The sequence below is a fragment of the Hyla sarda genome, chromosome 6 (assembly GCF_029499605.1).
Source record: "Hyla sarda isolate aHylSar1 chromosome 6, aHylSar1.hap1, whole genome shotgun sequence".
NCBI classification, from domain to species: domain Eukaryota; kingdom Metazoa; phylum Chordata; class Amphibia; order Anura; family Hylidae; genus Hyla; species Hyla sarda.
The window spans coordinates 47,903,371-47,922,948 of record NC_079194.1 but is presented as its reverse complement, the minus strand read 5'-3'; the positions used below and the strand labels follow the sequence as shown (position 1 = coordinate 47,922,948).

Here is a 19,578-nt window from a genome sequence, read left to right as displayed (position 1 = left end):
CTCACATGTGGATCCGCCATTTTAGATGCCTTGAAGCCTGGACTGCACTAAATGGAGTTTAATGATGTGATTTGTTTTATCAAATCGCGGCAATATTCGATTCGTTGCGAAGCAAGTTTTTCCTGGAATTATTAATGAATTCGGATTTGTCAGATTCGATTCACTCATCCCTAGTGTATACATTTAGGATGGGACTTTTTTCTGTGTAGTAATGGGATAAGTGCAGAGAGCGGAGATTTCAGAAACAAAAACACTGAAAGTGACGATTTCCATAGAACAGCGCCTTCTAGTGGTAAAAGAAAATAAAACACTGACAAAGAGCAAATCCCAGTGAGGGGCAAAAAGCTCCTTTATAAGTCACCAAATTAGTAAGAACTGTAAAGTAAAAGTCTGTGATTTCCATATATATTGTTGTTAGAGTATCTCAGTATAAGGATGGCAGGTTTGAGTTTTGAACGTTGCTATCTTGGCTAGATAGAAGTTAACTGAGATGAGGCACCTTAGGCTGGGGGGGGGGTTAAGATGGCGGCTGAAGTCTTCTGATGGTGCTGGAGGAGCACTATAGAGATAAATAAAAGAGAGATGCTTATGTTGTGCACTCTCTAAATATTCTGTATGCAGTTCCTTTAAGGTAGGTCCAGAATATTAAAGGCTACTCACTTGTAAGGCTCTGGAAGTGAGAGAGCAGTCTGCCCAGTAATAGGGCATGCGGCAGTGATGGTGAGCCCCATGCAGCACTGCCTGACTTAGTGGACAGCAGGTGTAGTAGGGCAGGTCATTCAGCAGTCAGCTGAGGAGTTGAGATGGAGGACTGGAGCTTGCATGCCACGTGGCCCTCCCGCTTGGGTAAGGGTAGCAAAGCTTTTCTGAGGGTCCAGGAGTCAAGCTGGTTAGGAAGGGGGCACATGAGTAACACTGGAGGCACAGATGGGGCTTCTGGCTTGCCGCAGAGCTTCTAGGTCTCTTCCTAATGAGCAGTCCCACGAAGATGGAGGGGAATGAGAGGGGACTGGGGAAAAGGAAGGGAGAAAATGGCACCACACCTCCGAGCAGCAACTTTGGTGGATAAAAAGCTGTCCTGGATGCAGGGTCATACCCCCAACAATCTGTGCAGATTGTTCAGCTGCTAGCCATGTCTCCTCTTTCTTCTGCTGCTAGCCATGTCTCCTCTTTCTTCAGCTGCTAGCCATGCCTCCCTTTGGCTGTCAGGGCATGCTGGGATTTAATTTTGCAACAGCTAGAGGCCCCCTTTTTGGGGAACATTGCAATAGGGAGTGAAGAAAGAAGAGTAGGGGACAGCAAGAAACTCACCAGGACTTTAAAAGGATACTCAGCCCGTAGACATCTTATCACCTATCCAAAGGATAGGGGATAACATGTCTTATCTCAGAGGTCCCGCCACTGGGGATCCCCGCAATCTTGGCTGTGGCACCCCAGAGATCCGGTGCACCGAGCGAACTTCACTCCGTGCCGGATGACTGGTGATGTGGTGCAGAGGCTCGTGACGTCACGGCCATGCCCCTCAATGCAAGTCTATGGAAGGGAGCATGATGGCGCTGCACACAACGCTCTAAACTAACTAAGATGTCTAGGGGCAGATGTCAAAATACAGTCTAATCTGCAGGCATCATGTTATAGAGCAGAAGGAGCTGAGCAGAATAATATATCATTTTGTAAGAAAAGTTCTAGGATAACTTGTCATTTTTTCATGTACATCTCTGCACAATCTGTGCTAAGTAGTCACGTGGGTGGTCCTACCCAGTGATTGACAGCTCTCTGTATAAGTGTGCGTATATGGGAAGCTGTCAATCACTGAGTAAGACGGCCCACATGACGACGACTTAGCTCAGAATGATGGTCTAAGGAATATTGTAAGCATATATACAACAAGGATACCATTTTATTTAGAAACTTTGTTATAGGATAAACATATAATTAAACTTTGTATGTAAATGTTTGATTTATTTGTGTGCTTTCTATAACTATTCAGATTTGAATTACATTATTATTACCCTGTTCACATTTGGTGTATATTCTGGATAACACTCCAATACATTTAGTTAACATGCGCAGCTGTATTAAATACTGTGTGGCAGGCATGCTTTATTGTAGGATCCCCTATTTTTCTTGGCAGCCAAAATGCTCCTTTAAAAGTATAGGAAAAATGCTGCCAAAAGAATAAAAACAGCAACAACTTTCAGTGCCAGAGGAACAGACCTATCTACGGTATTATTTTCAAGGACTCTGGTCCGAGTTGGCTTTATAATGCGGTTCCACTGAGTCAGGATGGCCTCTCTGGCACCGTGCCACTTCCCTGGTCCCGTAACCCGATACTGGTAAGGAGTGCAAGGTCCGAAAAACACATGAAAAGCCAACCGAGGATCTGTGAGGAACATTGTGAACAGATTGGGCTTCACACCAGCGAGCATAGCCAGTTCATCCATATACTCCAAATAATCCACTTGTATAGTATGACGCTGGCTCTTCGCATAGCTTAAAGAACAGAGAGAGAAAAATTTTAATATACAGACGTACAATGTTAAATATTTTACAAACTATTTTTATGTGGTTAAAACATAACCACACGTTACACATTACAAGCAAATAAGTAACATACTTAACCCCCTCATTCTTAATATTAAACCCACACAAATGTATACATACAGCAGAGGTATCACCTGGCCATCAGATAAATTGGACAGTCCATATAAATAACAGTAACAACCCCCCCTCCCCCAAAATATCAATGCAACATATCAAACTTAAATGGACACTGTCACTTGAAAAAACTTATGACATGTCTTAGGGACACTTTAAAAGTTTTGATTGGTCGCGGTCTCAGTGCTGACACCTTCACCAATCAGGAGAATGAGTGGGGATAAGAGCACGGCAGTGTACATGGCTCTTAGCGATCTTTGTCTTGCGGCTCCATTATTCTATTTGGTAGCGAGACAATTGCTTAAACCCGCTTGTTTTCCTGATAATTTGGGGTCTCAGTACTGAAACCCGAACTGATCAAAACATTTGACATGTCTTTATGACAGATACAATTTTGTAGAAGACAACAACTAGCTGAGGCAGATCACCCCTGCGACTAGTGATACATGTTCTTCAAGAATGTGATATCTTCGGAAGCAGGAAGAACTAGGAGAGCACCAGGGATCGGGCACTGTCAAAACAGCAGTGGCAGGGGATGGGGCAGGTGAGTATGGCTTAAAGTGTACCTGTGGACAAGAAAACTCAAAAGCCTTTGACATGTCCTTGGGACCCCAATGTCTCTACAGCATTTTAAAATATTTTTTTAATGGCATGTACCATTGAAAATATCTTTGTGCCCAGAAACCCCTTTCTAATGGAGTGGACTCCTATCTAGATGCCACAAGCCCTTAGGAGGCTTGATACTAAGAAGAGAATTTAGTGTACGATCCATCCTGATGAGGTCACTTTACTGCAGTGGAATGGTGGATACAATGGTGAGCTAATAAGCTAAGAACCCCAATGTTATGTTTGATATATATATATATATATATATATATATATATATATATATATATATACATATATATATATGGTGACGGGGTGGTGCTGGTGATAGTGTAGGGTATCTTGATGTTAACCCTTTAATGTTGTGACGCCAGGGTGAGGTTTCCTAAATGTGGTAATCCTACCGCCAACTGTCCCACAAATGGCAGGGAGAAATAATGGAATGTCCACAGCAAATTTTATTAAGTAAACTTGAAGTAACTTTACTGTATATTTTATGCAACGGCAGGTAGCACAACAGTCTTTGAGAGAGAGAACCGTGGTACAGGTTCCTCACAGGTTTGCAGGGACTCCAGACTCAATGAGCTTCGTTTGCTAGCCACTGTGCTACTATTTTTAGGAGATTTGGGTTTCTAGTAGTCACACAGGATTCAGTAGTTTTAGCTTTGAGCAACTCATGTTTAGTGGCCACGGATTCTTAGGCTTGGGGCCTAGCTTGAATTGATGATTTATGCTGAGATGTGCTTCTCTGATATTCCAGAACTAAGAGAGTGCAAAGAGACAGAATCTAGTGGCAGCAGCCCCTTATATATTAAGGGGGTGGGACAAAACTCATTGGTCAGCAGAAACTGTCAGTCCTGACCCAGTGAACTCTGGGTATCACAAAGGTCCAAAGGTCCTTAAACCATAGTGCAATTAATTTAAGGCACGTGACCTCTAAGGTCCTATACAGAGGTATTCCTATATAACATATTAAATATACATATTTATACATTAAATATCATTTATATGAGTCGACTAGGGATTAGTCCTAAAAGAGAGCCCTATTGTCATGGAGGGGCTCTGGCTGATGGGACTTTAGACAAAGGGACAGGACCAGGTCCTGCACCGGAACACCACATATATATCATAAATTACATTCTAAATGATTCATATATTCAGTGTATACATATATCATAGCATTTTCCTGTGTGCTGCTGTGGATATTACTTTTACACTGAATAGCACTGTTATTTAGGGAATAGTATTTGAGCAATGTATGTACAGTTATTTGGGCACCAGACTGTATATATGGTTATTTCCACATTTTATGACCTATCACCAGATTAAGTAACGAAGCACCAAATGAAGACATTGGACAGTGTTGTCCTCCAACATAAGGCTGGCCCTTACACGTTTTAAGACCACCTTCATGTACAGTATATTCATAACCTACCGTTCAGACATTTTGAACGATTTAATTATTATATCTCTGGCCATGTTTAATTTATCGGGTAGTTGTACCAAACCTATAAAACAAAAAAAGATGGTTGGATGGTAAAATATCATTTTATACTGAACATGTGCATTAGATAAACAAATAAATAATTCTCCTTGGTTGAACTTGATGGACATGTATTTTTCTAACACTGCTAACTATCAAACACTAAAAAGACTGTTGAAGGACATCCATGTTGAAGGGATCCATTGGGTTCCAACATCCTGTCTATTTTTTGCCTGGTAGAATAGCACAGCACTCTGCATGTTTTCTTCCCATCAATCTGACAGAACTACCAACACAAGCTCTGAACGATACAATGTAGCTATCTTGAGTATGAGGTGCAGAATGTTCCGATAGAATGGAGTGGTGGTTGTGCATCCACTACGCAGCTTAATTTATTGTCTACGGGAGCAGCTAGAGATAGTTGAGCACTGTACTCAGTTAATTCTGGCATCTCCCACAGAAAAGTACTAAAAGCAATGTTAACCACAAGTGTCCAGTTATTGGTCAAAAAAATATCCAGAAGTCAAACTTTGCAACAGCTTATTGTTCAGTAGTTGGTCTCTTCAATAGAAGAACATGAACAATTCTTGGTTAATCATAAGATAAGTCATCCACTATGGTCAATATTCATTGCATGCTTATGGTCTGCACAAGAGAAACGTTTAGTATAAAGATGCCCATATAGTATAAATAATATAAATATTCCACATACACATGAATGTTAGACTTGGCCATTAAAGAGAGGAAAGGTACCCCACTGCCAGACTCTTCTGGTGGTGATCTATGTCTCTGAAAACAAAAGGGTCAAGCAGTTGAAATCCAACATGACTGATCATTCTCTCCCCTGACATCATCTATTGGGGGAGGGGCAAGTTGGAAGGCCCCAATACACTTTAGTCAACCAGTCCAACTTATAAGGATGGTTTGGCCCAACCTTTAATTAATGTGTATGCCATGTGTTTGGCCCAACCTTTATGGATAGCCATTTCAGCTCTGCTTTCTTGTAGCTGAGACATTATGTCACACTTTCTGAATGCAGTCAGCTCCATCCTTGCTCCCTCCTCCCATCCTGCCTGCTTAGGACTAGACCATGAAGTGAAGAGGGGGGACTCATATTACTGAATAGATTGTAAGGCAGCAGGAAGCCTTTCTCGGATAAGAAAGCACTGAGCCTGTTCTGATGGAAACTACTGTGACTGAGGAAGGCTTCCTGCAGCCTAAAATCTAATGAGCAGTAGTATGAGCTCCCCCTCTTCACATCTCTAGTCTTGTCCTTAGCAGACAGGAGGGGGGAAGGAGGGACAGGAACTCTGCTTTTAGAGAGGGTGATGTGATGTCACAGCTACAAGCCGTACAGCTCATCTTATATGTAAGACCTGTGCAGTATGGCCAATAACATCATATTATTAAGTTGCTTTAGTTACTTTTTGACACCATCTACAGGTTATTTCTTTAGCAGGACAACCCCTCTAAGGCTAGCCTTTATTTATATCTATTCTTTAAACTAAACATAGCTTCGTAGAGTGCTATTCCGTCCGAAGGGGGAGGGGGGCCTGGGCCTCCCGGACTGCCGTCTATACTATCTGGCTGCCATGCATGCCAGACTGTTAAATTTACTACACAACTCTACATCGAAACTCTGGGTATGGGTGGCCCATGACATCTACCCGGGAAGGTTGGCTGGACTGCTGTGGACATGGCCCCCGCCCCCCTCCTCCTTGCCCTCTTTATATTTTACCTCGCGACAGACACTGACTGCTCTTTGTGACCGGAGGTTGAGGGATTCTTTGATTGACCATAATGGACCTATGCTCCCTGTGACAGGTAACCCTGCATTCCTCCCAGGTATGTCCCCCAGGTGTCTACTGAAGGTCCCTGATGTGCTCCCTTTGCGTTTTTATCATGTACTCTCCTCTGCTGCGTTGCTGCCCATGGCTTCTCTTGTGCGGGATAGGTCTTCCGAAGGCAGTGGCCTTTTTATTTATTCGCAGCTCCAACATTTTTATGTCTCGGGTTAAGCAGCATGCAAAATTGCATAGAGACCTGACTACATTCGAGAAGCTGTGACTAGCACCCCCGGTTCCCCCAAACACTATTGGTTTTCTATATAGCATACTGCTTTCTCGCTATTATTCCGCCTTGCCTACATATTGCGCAGCATGGGAACAGGAACTGGGCTTAACACTAACCCCGGCCCAATGGGCTAAGTGTTTTCAGCTATTTCACAAATCGGTGGTAGCGTGCAAGGCTCAAGAGACGAATTATAAAGTGCTTTCTCTCTGGTACCGCACACCGGTCCAACTTCACGGTTGGTTCCCTATGGTTCCTGACTCATGCTGGCGATGTGGGGATTCGGTGGGCACCATGTCACATATATAGTGGGCGTGCCCCAAATTGTCATCCTTCTGGTCCATGGTTCTTAGGGTGACTCGGGAGGTGACAAAAATAGCTATCCCTAGTTCCCCGGAAGCTGCTTTACTGTCCCATCAGTTCCTTTCAAAAATCCCTTGGTTACATGCTTCAAGCAGCATGTACGGTTATTCCCCGCAGGTGGAGGTCCAATGAACCTCCCATGGTTGGTGAATGGCTGGCTGAAATTGCGCTCACTCAGAGAATGGAGGAATTGGTGGCCATTACCCCTGTGGAGAATGATCGCTACACGAAGATGTGGTTTGATTGGTTGACGTTCCAGTCTTCGCCTGGATACGGAGCACTGTTTGCCCATGTTCCCCTGGCCCCCCTTGAGATGCTTGTCCTTCCCCTTAGAGTGGACCTTCCCCCTTTTCCTTTCCTTCCCTGGATGTCCTCTGTGTCCCCCTCCCTTATTGCCTCCAGTGTGTTTCCCCCTGTCCGTTCATGTTTCTTCCTGCTTTCCCTTCCGTACACTTTTGTTTCCCTTCTCACTTTGGCTGCTTTTCCTCTTTTCTTCCTTCCCTTCCCCCTTTTTTTTCTTTTCTTTTTTGCATGGTTATGTTTCTTCCTTTCATGTTAAGTGTATGCAGGTCTCACATCTTGGAGATTGCGAATACTCACCTACTTTGGCTTCTCATGCTGTTTACGCCTTGTAATTATTGAGGTAAATGTAGCCTTATGTTCTTTTGGATAATGGACTAACACGGTCTATCACGAATGAGCATCCCATTTTTGTGCCACACATGCGCCACTCTTGTGGTCTTGTGTATTGTCTGCCTTATACCAATGTACTATGCCATTTTCATTGTTTGCAATCTCTTAAGTTGTACATATTACTCAGTTCTTATGTTGTTTCTGTTTTATCATCTAAAAATAAAAATTTTCAAATAAAAAAATAAAAAAAATAAACGTAGCTTAATAAAGAGCATATACCTGTTTATCAATAATAGAAGGTGTCACAGATACCGGTATTCTATGATAAATACTAAAGTGTAAGACAAAGCCGAATACCTTTAAAAACTCGGGAGGCCAGGCGGGACTGAAGCTCAGAAATTGGCATGATGGCACCAATTGGCTGAATGAGTCCGACTACTGCGAGCGTGGGCTTCTCCAAATGATAAGGAAACATAAACTTGTATAAGGAAACCTTGTTCTCTTTAACAGTGATGACCGTTTCTTCACAAAATGGGAAAGAAAAACTGTATCCTGTAGCGAAGATGACGGCATCAATATTTTCCTCTTTTGTCCCATCTTCAAAGATGACACCAGTGTCTGTAAATTCCTTGACATTCGACCTGACCTGAACATATCCAGACACAATGCGATTTGGAAGGTCATCATTGACTGTTGGGTGTTGGCTAGTATATCTGTGAAGAAAGATACAACATTCTTCATGTTTCAGGCCACTGTATTATAAGGACTCAATAAGCCATTGCAAAACTCAATGAGAAAATAAACATATTTGGCCCAGATTTATTGATCTATCATAGGCAAAGACTGTCTGATTTGTAGATGGCAACCAATCACAGCTCAGCTTTTATTACTAAAGTTACTCTGGTCATATACATGATGAGCTGGTTTGGTTGCTATGGGCAACTCAGAGAGTCTTTGTCTCCAACAGATTGATAAATCTTGGCCCATGTCATTCTAAGTCTATATTAATGCTATCTCTACACAAAACAACAAATATAGTCCCAGTAAGTCTTGGGGTAAATTACTATAACTCTCCAATTCCCTGATTGGAAGGGGAAACCCCCTTCGGGGAATAATACCCTCAACTGAAGACCAAACTAAAATTTAACTTTTATTTTCAATTATTAAAACTGACAATACAAAACATATGTGGGTTAAAATTATCAGGTAGTGCAGTGAGGCAAGTTTAGAATTGCCCACTACGTGGTGCTTTTGTATAAGTCTCAGCTAGTTCTTATCACTGTTAATAAGTAATCCTAGATTGGGATTTTATCTGTCTTATTGAGACCATGTTTCCTGCTGCACACCTGTCTAAAACCAGCAAACACCTGCTCTAACGTTTCGCTAGAAAACTAGCATTCTCAAAGGGACATCAGGTATTGTGGTGTCGGCGTCCGGCGGGTTTTACATAACCTCATATGACTGCATCACTTCCCATACGCTGCCTACACTAGTTGATCCAATGAGTGACTGCCACATCGGGACATCCCTGTGTCCCGAAAAATCTTTTACTTCTCGGTGGTAACTTTAAAAATGCAGGGGCCGCCGGGAGGTAGCGCACGCAGGGATGTCACTGATGTCCCTGCGTGCACCCATTGGAGAAAAGCAGAGTGGAGCAGAGCAGTGAGGAGTGACCAGCGGCACATCATCTCCAGTGTTCCGACCACCGCTCCTCTACTCCCGGGACCTACTGCTATGACCGGAGGAGCGGTGGTCGGAACACTGAGGCATACTGACGCAAACAGGCTTACAGCCCCCAGCCATAAACTGTTATGGCTGAAGGCTGTATGTCTGTGGGGGAGCTATACTGCACCTAATGTGGGGGACTATACTGCACCTAATGTGGGGAACTGTACTGCACCTAATGTGGGGGAACTATACTGCACCTAATGTGGGGGAACTATACTGCACCTAATGTGGGGGACTATACTGCACCTAATGTGGGGAACTGTACTACACCTAATGTGGGGAAAACTATAATGCACCTAATGTGGGGAACTGTACTGAGCCTAATGTGGGGGAACTATACTGCACCTTATGTGGGGGGAACTATACTGCACCTAATGTGGAGGAAACTATACTGCACCTAATGTGGGGAACTGTATTCCACCTAATGTGGAGGGAACTGTACTGCACCTAATGTGGGGGAGCTATACTGCACCTAATGTGGGGGAACTGTACTGCATCTAATGTGGGGGAACTATACTGCACCTAATGTGGGGAAACTATACTGCACCTAATGTGGGGAAACTATACTGCACCTAATGTGAGGGAACTATATTGCTCCTAATGTGGGGGAACTATACTGCACCTAATGTGGGGGAACTGTCAGGGGGGGGGGCAACATAATGAAGCACTCCGTCTTCCAGGCAGCCTTAATCTGGCCCTTGTTATGGTATGTACACTTTTGTATTAATGAACTGTCAATCAATAAGAATCATAGCAGGAAGACGTGGTGAGTGCTCCCACCATCTTTTGTCTCTTCAGCCTGATACAATTATGCAATTTATGTTATCGTTTGTGTAGCACACCTATGAGATCCTGCAGAGATACCTATGCCCACTCAGCATATGTAACACCTTTCATAGTCACCTCACGTGGGCAGTGCCAGGTACCTGTCTATATTACTGGTGATAATAATAATAGTCACTTATTTCTTAGAAGCTATACATCTGACCTGTGTCGAGGTAGGAGTCCATAGTTGCCATGATTGAATCTCCTGTTGACTTCTTTTTCTGCCACGTAGTTCCCTAAACTTTTTGGCAACATTTTTTTAAGTAAGTTTAAAAACCGAGAAAGCTTTGCAATGTCTACTGGATAGCCATTAGTAGAGACACGATTGGAAATCCAAGCACCTTTTCTTGTGCTTAGAAAAACCTTATAAGAAAAAGAAAAATAGAATAATCCATAACATTTCAAAGAGAAAAAAAATAGGTTACCATGGGTCTAATAAAAATAAAAGCCAACTATCGGATGGATAGAAATATAACATTTTGGCTTCACGATCACTATTTGCTATCTATGACTGGAGATTTTTTTATGTGATGTAAAAAACAAAGTGTAACTCCAACTATACCTGTTTCTTAGTCTTAAAGGGGTACTCCACTGGAAATTTTTTCGTAAATTACCTGGTGTCAGAAAGTTGAACAGATTTGTAAATTACGTCTATTAAAAAATCTTAATCCTTCCAGTACTTATCAGCTTCTGTATACTACAGAGGAAGTTCTTTTCTTTTTGAATTTCCTTTCTGTCTGACCACAGTGCTCTCTGCTGACACCTCTGTCTGTCTCAGGAACTGTCCAGAGCAGGAGAGGTTTTCTATGGGGATTTGCTCCTGCTCTGGACAGTTCCTAAAATGGACAGATGTGTCAGCAGAGAGCACTGTGGTCAGACAGAAAAGAAGTTCAAAAAGAAAAGAACTTCCTATGGATCATAAAGCAGCTGATAAGTACTGGAAGGATTAGGATTGTTAAATAGAAATTATTTACAAATCTGTTGAACTTTCTGGCACCAGTTGATTAAAGAAAAAATGGTATCCAGTGGAGTACCCCTTTAAACCCACAAGATATGGGTGAATTCATACACACCAGATTTGTTGCAAATTTTTTTTTGCTAAATTCATCTGAAAAGGGGATAGGAGAAAACTTTGGGCATGCTGCAGAAACATCCCCATTCAGATATATACAATTGATTTCAGATATAGAAATTACCAGAAGAGGACCTTTATCCTTTAGTACTAGTGTTGAGCGGCATAGGCCATATTCGAATTTGTGATATTTCGCAAATATATGGATGAATATTCGTCATATATTCGCTAAATTCGCATATTCGTAATATTCGCGTTTTATTTTCGCATGTGCGAAAATTAGCATATACGAAAATTAGCATATGCGAAAATTTTTCGCATATGCGGAAATTCGCACGCCAGTCTCACACAGTAGTATTAGAGCCTTCTTTACACCACAGAGAGGGATGATCACTGTGATGTGTACTGTGAAAAAAAAAAAAATAAATAAATATTCGTAATTATGAATGTATAGTGCTATATTCACGAATATTCGCGAATTCGCGAAAATGCGATATTCGCAAATAAAATTTGCATTGCGAATGTGTGGTACATATTTAGACAAAACTTTACAAGAACACCATCTCCAAAATTTGACATTAAACCTCTTTAGCGGAATAATTGACAGAAACACTACATCTCTCTCACTGATATTTTAGGGATATATAGGATTTAGCTGGTAATGTTAGTTATACCAAATATCATTATTCATCTTACAGGAAAACTGTCACTTGTTTTCTCCCGCACGACCCACAGGTAATGGTGGATAGTGCAGGAGACACTGATTAAAATGAGCCCTACCTTGTCCGGATCTGCGCCGCCGTTCACCCGTAATTGTAGTTTTATTATCTGTTGAAATCTTCCTGTAACTGGCACGGGCGGGGCTTCGGTGCTTAACTGGCACTGACGTCAGCGCCGCTTATGAATATTCATCCCCCCTCCCCCCCAGTTAGGAGCGGCAAAGAGAGGGAGAACTGGAGGGAGGAGGATGAATATTCATAAGCGGCGCTGACGTCAGTGCCAGTTAAGTGCCGAAACCCCGCCTGTGCCAGTTACAGGAAGATTTCAAAAGATAAAAAAAAAAAATTGCGGGAGAACGCCGGCATCAGCGTCTCCCGCACTATTCCCCAGTACCTGTGGATCGTGCGGGAGAAAACAAGTGACAGTTTTCCTTTAACTAATTATCTATAGGATGCCACATTCAGTATAGTGTTGAGCGGCATAGGCCATATTCGAATTCGCGAATATTCGTGAATATATGGACGAATATTCGTCATATATTCGCGAATATTCGCATATTCGTAATATTCGCGGTTTATTTTCGCATAAGCGAAAATTCGCGAATGCGGAAATTAACATATACGAAAATTAGCATATACAAAATTAGCATAAGCGACAATTCGCATATGCGAAAATTCGCACTGTAGTATTACAGCCTTCTTTACACCACACAAGCTGAAAGCAGAGAAGGATGATCACTGTGATGTGTACTGTGAAGAAAAAAAAAAAAAAAAAAAAAAAAACAATATTCGTAATTACGAATATATAGTGCTATATTCGCGAATATTCGCGAATTCGCGATATTCGCGAATAAAATTCGCATTGCGAATATTCGCGAGCAACACTAATTCAGTAATCCCTGTTTATTCTACCAACAACTAACTCCCAATCCTAACAGGATCTACACCAGCGGTCTTCAAACTGTGGCCCTCCAGATGTTGCAAAACTACAACTCCCAGCATGCCCGGACAGCCAACGGCTGTCCGGGCATGCTGGGAATTGTAGTTTTGCAACATCTGGAGGGCCACAGTTTGAAGACCACTGATCTACACCACGGATTTCAATCATCTGGAATGGAGTGCTAATTAGTAACTCCCAATCCTAACTAACAGGATCTGCCTATTAGTATGGGACACTATAAAAAAAAAGACCTATATCTAGCCATTGAAAAAGGGGGACTCCCCCGAAACGCGTCTGGCCTTATCAGTAGTGTTGAGCGGCATAGGCCATATTCGAATTCGCGATATTTTGCGAATATATGGACGAATATTCGTCATATATTCGCTAAATTCGCATATGCGAAAATTAGCATAAGCGGAAATTAGCATATGCAAATTTTCGCAAATGCGAAAATTCGCACGCCAGTCTCACACAGTAGTATTAGAGCCTTCTTTACACCACACAAGCTGGAAGCGAATATTCGCGAGCAACACTACTTATCAGTACACCATATGGTTGAGTGTATATTGGATCCAACATAACCCACGCTAATAATTAAAACAAGAAAGAAGAGCACTCCATAGCGTAAAACCGCCACTCCAGGGTCCAATTTAAAGTGGTAAAAAACCCTTACCGAAGGCGGTTGTGAGAACTCACACACAACAATGGTCTGCGTGGATGAGATAGTACATCTGGTCTGCAGCCTCCCCGACCTAGGCAATATTCAACAGGTGATGACTTCCAAGGGGCGGTGGGGGGTAACGGCGCTGGCCAAGATCGGACACGTCCGGTGAGTAAAAGATTTTTTATTCAAATTCAACGCGTTTCACCGCACTTAGGCGGCTTCATCAGGCATCTGCCTGATGAAGCCGTCCTAAGTGTGGTGAAACGTGTTGCATTTGAATAAAAAAATCTTTTACTCACAGGACGTGTCCGATCTTGGCCAGCGCCGATACCCCCACCGCCCCCTGGAAGTCATCACCTGTTGAACCACGCTAATAATTGACTTTCAGCATAACATCAGAGACAATTCATTAAGGTGGCATATCCCCATTCCTATGTACTTATTTTGTTTTATTTTATACCTATAACTGTTTTCTTAATCCTATCATTATTTTATTAATTTTTTATCAACTATTTATTACCGGATCTAGAGCAAGGGCCCTGCCCAGATACCAGTCTCTGTATTTAAATAATAAATTACACTATTTTATATGAAACCAGCTACATCGTATTTCTCTAGTTACATTTTCAATTAATTACAGACCATAATATCAGTTCATTCCTTGAGGTCTGATTTCCATTATTATTGCTATTTACTTAAAGGGGTACTCCGGTGGAAAACGTATTATTTTTTTAAGAACTGGTGCTAGAAAGTTAAAGGAGTATTCCAGGAAAAAAAACATTTCAAACAGATTTGTAAATTACTTCTATTAAAAAATCTTAATCCTTTCAATAATTATCAGCTGCTGAAGTTGAGTTGTTGTTTTCTGTCTGGCAACAGTGCTCTCTGCTGACATCTCTGCTTGTCTCGGGAACTGCACAGAGCAGAAGAGGTTTGCTATGGGGATTTGCTTCTAAACTGGGTGGTTCCCGAGACACATGTCATCATAGAGCACTTAGGCAGAAAAGAACAACTCAACTTCAGCAGCTCATAAATACTGAAAGGATTAAGATTTTTTTAATAGAAGTAATTTACAAATCTGTTTGAAGGGGTTATCCAGGAATATATATATATATATATATATATATATATATATATATATATATATATATATGTATGTATATGTACACACACATATGTATTCCTGGATAACCCCTTCAAACAGATTTGTAAATTACTTCTGTTAAAAAATGTTTATCCTTCCAGTACTTATTAGCTGATGCATGCTACAGAGGAAATTCTTTGCTTTTTTAATTTCTTTGTTGTCTTGTCCACAGTGTTCTCTGCTGACACCTCTGTCTGTGTAAGGAACTGTCTAGAGCAGCATAGGTTTGCTATGGGGATTTTCTCCTGCTCTGGACAGTTCCTGATACAGGCATCAGTTGTAAGCAGAGAGCACTGTGGACAAGACAAAAAAGAAATTTAAAAAGAAAAGAATTTCATCTGTAGCATACAACTGCTAAAAAGTACTGGAAGGAAAAATATTTTTTAATAGAAGTAATTTACAAATCGGTTTAACTTTCTGGCACCAGTTGATTTAAAAGAAATGTTTTCCACCGGAGTACCCCTTTAAACCCAGAAGATACATTTGCTCCTCAATGTTTGTTTAAAGGGGTTCTCCGCCCCTAGACATCTTATCCCCTATCCAAAGGATAGGGGATATGATGTCTGATCTCTCCTGCAGAACCCCCTGTCGTCTCGTGAACAAATCGAACTTTGCTCCGTGCCTGATGACTGGCGATACAGGGGCTGGAGCCTAGTGACATCACACCCCCGCCCCCCCTTGATGTCACGCCCTGCCCCCTCAATGCAAGTCTATGGGAGGGGCCTGGCATCCGCTACGCCCCCTCCCATAGAATTGCATTGAAGGGGTGGGGCATGACGACATGAGAGTGGCTTGGGCCTGCATCGCTAGTCATCAGGCTCGCTCCATGCACCAGATGGGGTGCTGCAGGAAAGATTGCGAGGCTACTCCTTTAAGAAACATTCAGAAATTCCTGCAGACTAGCAAACAGCCCACAAGTGCACAGTCGAAAATCTGCAGCAGATTACATTGACCTCAAATGGGTCTGCTGTAGCTTTTCTGCTGCAGGAAAGTCCTGGGCAACTTGTCCGTATGAGCGTTCCCTTAGTGCTCATTCACACCGGTGAATGTCTGCCCAGGCAGACATTCTTCGCGCAGCAGGTGCCGACTGACTAAGCAGGCGATAGGGCCGCTTGGAAATGGGCTGTCTATATTATTTCTGAGAATTCTGTTGTGGGTGCCGCTTTCTCTATACACTCATACACAGCTTGTGTGATCTTCCCTCCCTGAAAACGTGGATGCTTTCCCCAATTCAACAAAATTCTTCTCCATCTATTTGCTGCCATCTCTAAGAGAAAAGGGAGTGAGATAGGTGGGAGCTATAAGAGAGATATGACATCGCATCTATGTTGGAAGCAGCAGGAAAGCCGTTTATGTGAAGTAGCAACACAAGGCAGCAAAATAGTAGGACATTTTTAATTCATAAAGTTGCTTCATTTTGCATTTTGGAAGAAACAATAATAAAAAATAAATAATTAAAAAACAGTGCAAAGGTGTCTATAGACTTTAAATTACTAATACTGTGGGGGGGGGGGGGGAGGGTTCATAAAGATGTTTCACTGTACTTTAAATACAAATTCTAATACAGGATACATGCCTGTTGTGCCGTCCGACTTAGTTCCACAGCTATGTCACCTCCAGAGTTGCCAATTCCGATCACCACAATCCTTTTGTCTTTAAAATTATCGGGGGCTTTATAATCTCGACTGTGCATGTATTGTCCTCTAAACTTTTCAATCCCTGAAAGGGAATAAACACAAAATCAGTCAACTTGTACAATGCTTTAAACAACAGTTCTACTGTAAGTAATAATACTTTAAACATGATGTTTTTTTTTTTCTTGCTTTAAGGTGCAAATAGAAACGTACACAAGAATGTACTGCCAATATGCTCAACAGAACGGAATAAAATAAATTATTAATAATTCAAATCAACATCATGTAAAGTCCTACAAGCTATGTGAAAAACTGAATCTAGGCAATGATAAAAATCCATGGCCAAAACTGGATCAAATCTGTAACACGAGCATAATTAATTGTTGATTTTGGTGCAGAGTCTAAAGTTAGTTTGGTAGGTAATTGTTTAAACCATTAGAGACTGGCAAAGGGGAAAAGGAGAAAGAATCAAATGATCACAGGAAATCCTATAATGCCTTACAAACAGCTCTGCCAGCCAACCAGGAGGCAGCATTGGGGTGATGTCAGAGCCACTATAAAAGCACATAACTTCAGCAACCATGTTAGAGATAGCAGGTGTTAGGTGAAGATCTCTGTGAGGGACAGTGAGGAGTGAACAACACAGAGAGGAGTAAGAGCCACAAACATAATAGCTAGTAAAGCAGCAGAGAGCTTTCTGCAGTTCTGTCAGTGCGAAATTAGTTTTAACTGGAAGTTAAGTGTAACAGTTCTTTTGTTTTGCCCTAATTGTGAAGGCCACATAGAGGGTTTTGTGTCAATCCTGTGCATTTTCTAGGATGCCAATCCTGTTGCTATGCCATGAATGGGAATTATTATTCGCAGCTTGTAAAAAGCCATTGCTTCTTCACTTTCCGGGTGCAAAACCTGTTGCTACTCGCAGAAAGGGATAATTTTTGGACTACTTGGAAAATGCCACTGCTTCTTTCAAAACCTCTGTGTGTATATAAACTCTGGCAGGTATCCAAAATTTATTTTGAACTTTTTTTTATTTTAACAAACATAAAAAAATCTGCTAGTGCAATGTGTTTTACCCTTACATGTTGCCATATCTTTGAAATTAACTTTGCCTTAAAAACAGCTCAGAAGTCGATAGATGCACTCCTAGGTGACCTAACAGTGTTATACAGCGGGTTTAGGATCTTAGTGATTCTGATCAAGAACCATTTCACATCATAAAAACAAATGTGGAACTGAATAAATATGAAAATACTGGAAATTTATATCTAATATTGGCGCTGCTACCCAATGTCAGGGTCTCTTTGCTTTGACCCTAGTTTGGCTAGTATTAGATGGTTTTCTTTATTTTTGAGAGATTTGCATACATATTGGGGGATGAAATTGAGGTGAAATCAGATTAGAATTCTTGGTTATACGTTAAATATTTTTTAGATATCTAGGAATTTTTGACTAGGAAAGTCCGTCCTATAATATAGTTGTCACTTATGTATTAACTATAATATATGCTGTGATAACAGATACAGTTACCTGGAAATGAAGACAATGGTAAGTTAGGAAATGTATGATGTCCACTACAGATCAGCACAGCGTCATAAACAGCTTCTTCTTGGTGTCCTTCCTTTTCAGTGGTGACAATCCATTGGCCAGTGGTTGAGAAGCTCGGGCTTCTCTTAATGCTGCACACTGTAGTCTGAAATACATTGACATAATGTAGAGGATAATATTAGCAGATTATGTATCACAGATGACAGACCTGAACCTACTGTAGAGAAGGACAACAATAAGTCTCATCTGGCATTTAATGGAGCTGATAGTGGTTGCCAAACTTATTAAAACCCATTTTTATTTTGCGGTTAAGAGTCACAGATGCAGATCCAAGCTACTGAAGTGCCTAGCACGTCTCCCTCACCTCTTGAAGCTTATTTGTGGTGTCGGGTGAGGGTAATGTGCAATTGACCTTTTGGTGACGCCAGGGCGTGTTTAGCCTATATTCCACTCTGTAAAACGTAACCGCTTCTCCTGGGCCAGATACTGGGCAATAAGTACTCCGACGCAAGGTTACGGAAAAACTGACTTTACTGAGGCAGGCTAGATTATAAAATCCGTTACAGTTCAGATTGGTATAAAGAGATGTGCAGGATCACAGGGGTCCCCAGTGGCGGGACTCCCGCGGTCAGGCATCTTATCCCCTATCCTTTGGATAGGGGATAAGATGTCTAAGCACCGGAGTACCCCTTTAATGGTGTCCTCAAGGCTATAAAGGTAAAAATACATTCTAAGGTGCATAGCCCCTAATGCTATGTTCACACAGCAGAATATTTGAGGAATGTCTGCCCAGAACATTCGGACAGACATTCTGCAAATAGCGGGTGCCGGCAGAACATTCCGGTGCCAGAACCACACAGAAATACACCGTCTCCATAGACTAAAATGAGTTTCCAAGGGATTCTTTGCGGAACTCTTCTCTCCAGGAAACGGTTGTCTGGAAATATTGGGGGGGGGGGTTCATGGAAAGAAAGGGAAAATAATCACTGGAGCTTTCTATCCTGGGGCAGAATCAGGCACCACAATTGTAGGCCCAATTCAATAATTGGTATAGGGTCCATTTCTTTAATGTAAATCACTGCCGGTTTCAGTTGTTGTTTGACACTTGAGCTTTATTTTTGCGTTGTTGTGGTGCATATATATAGTATATAGCGTACATGTATATATAGTCTTGCACTGTGTGTTCTGCTCCTGTACTATTGTCTTGCTTTTCAGCCTGCACTGTGTCGTAGTACACAACATGTATGTATTTTTGATGACTTATTATGAATTAAGCAACTTTAAATAAATAAAATTTAAAAAAGAAAACTGGAAGTACCCTTTAAACACTCACACACAGTTATATTATTGATTCATTTTTTCTTAAAAAATGTGGAGCCAATGCATTGAAATAGCTGTAGTCACATTTTTATGTGCATGTCTTATTTTTCAGCATACAGCATGTGTCAACTGTTCTGTTTTGTGGATTGTCCTCGCATGCACAGTGCAGCATTG

The 19,578-nt window shown here is 41.6% G+C and overlaps 1 protein-coding gene across 6 annotated transcripts in view; it reads right to left on the bottom strand.

Annotated features, from left to right (window-relative positions):
• Positions 1-1,892: 1,892 nt before the first annotated feature.
• The window catches only part of LOC130275543 (flavin-containing monooxygenase 5-like), a 79,816-nt gene continuing 62,130 nt past the window's right edge, over positions 1,893-19,578 (bottom strand). For all 6 annotated transcript variants that reach the window (XM_056523604.1, XM_056523606.1, XM_056523605.1 and 3 more), the window contains 6 exons: positions 18,067-18,229; positions 16,482-16,624; positions 10,530-10,729; positions 8,171-8,526; positions 4,700-4,772; positions 1,893-2,493 (listed from right to left, as the gene is read on the bottom strand). In XM_056523604.1, the coding sequence (XP_056379579.1) occupies positions 2,148-2,493; positions 4,700-4,772; positions 8,171-8,526; positions 10,530-10,729; positions 16,482-16,624; positions 18,067-18,229 (1,281 nt within the window). In that variant the 3' untranslated portion in view covers positions 1,893-2,147. The remainder of the gene's footprint in view (positions 2,494-4,699; positions 4,773-8,170; positions 8,527-10,529; positions 10,730-16,481; positions 16,625-18,066; positions 18,230-19,578) is intronic.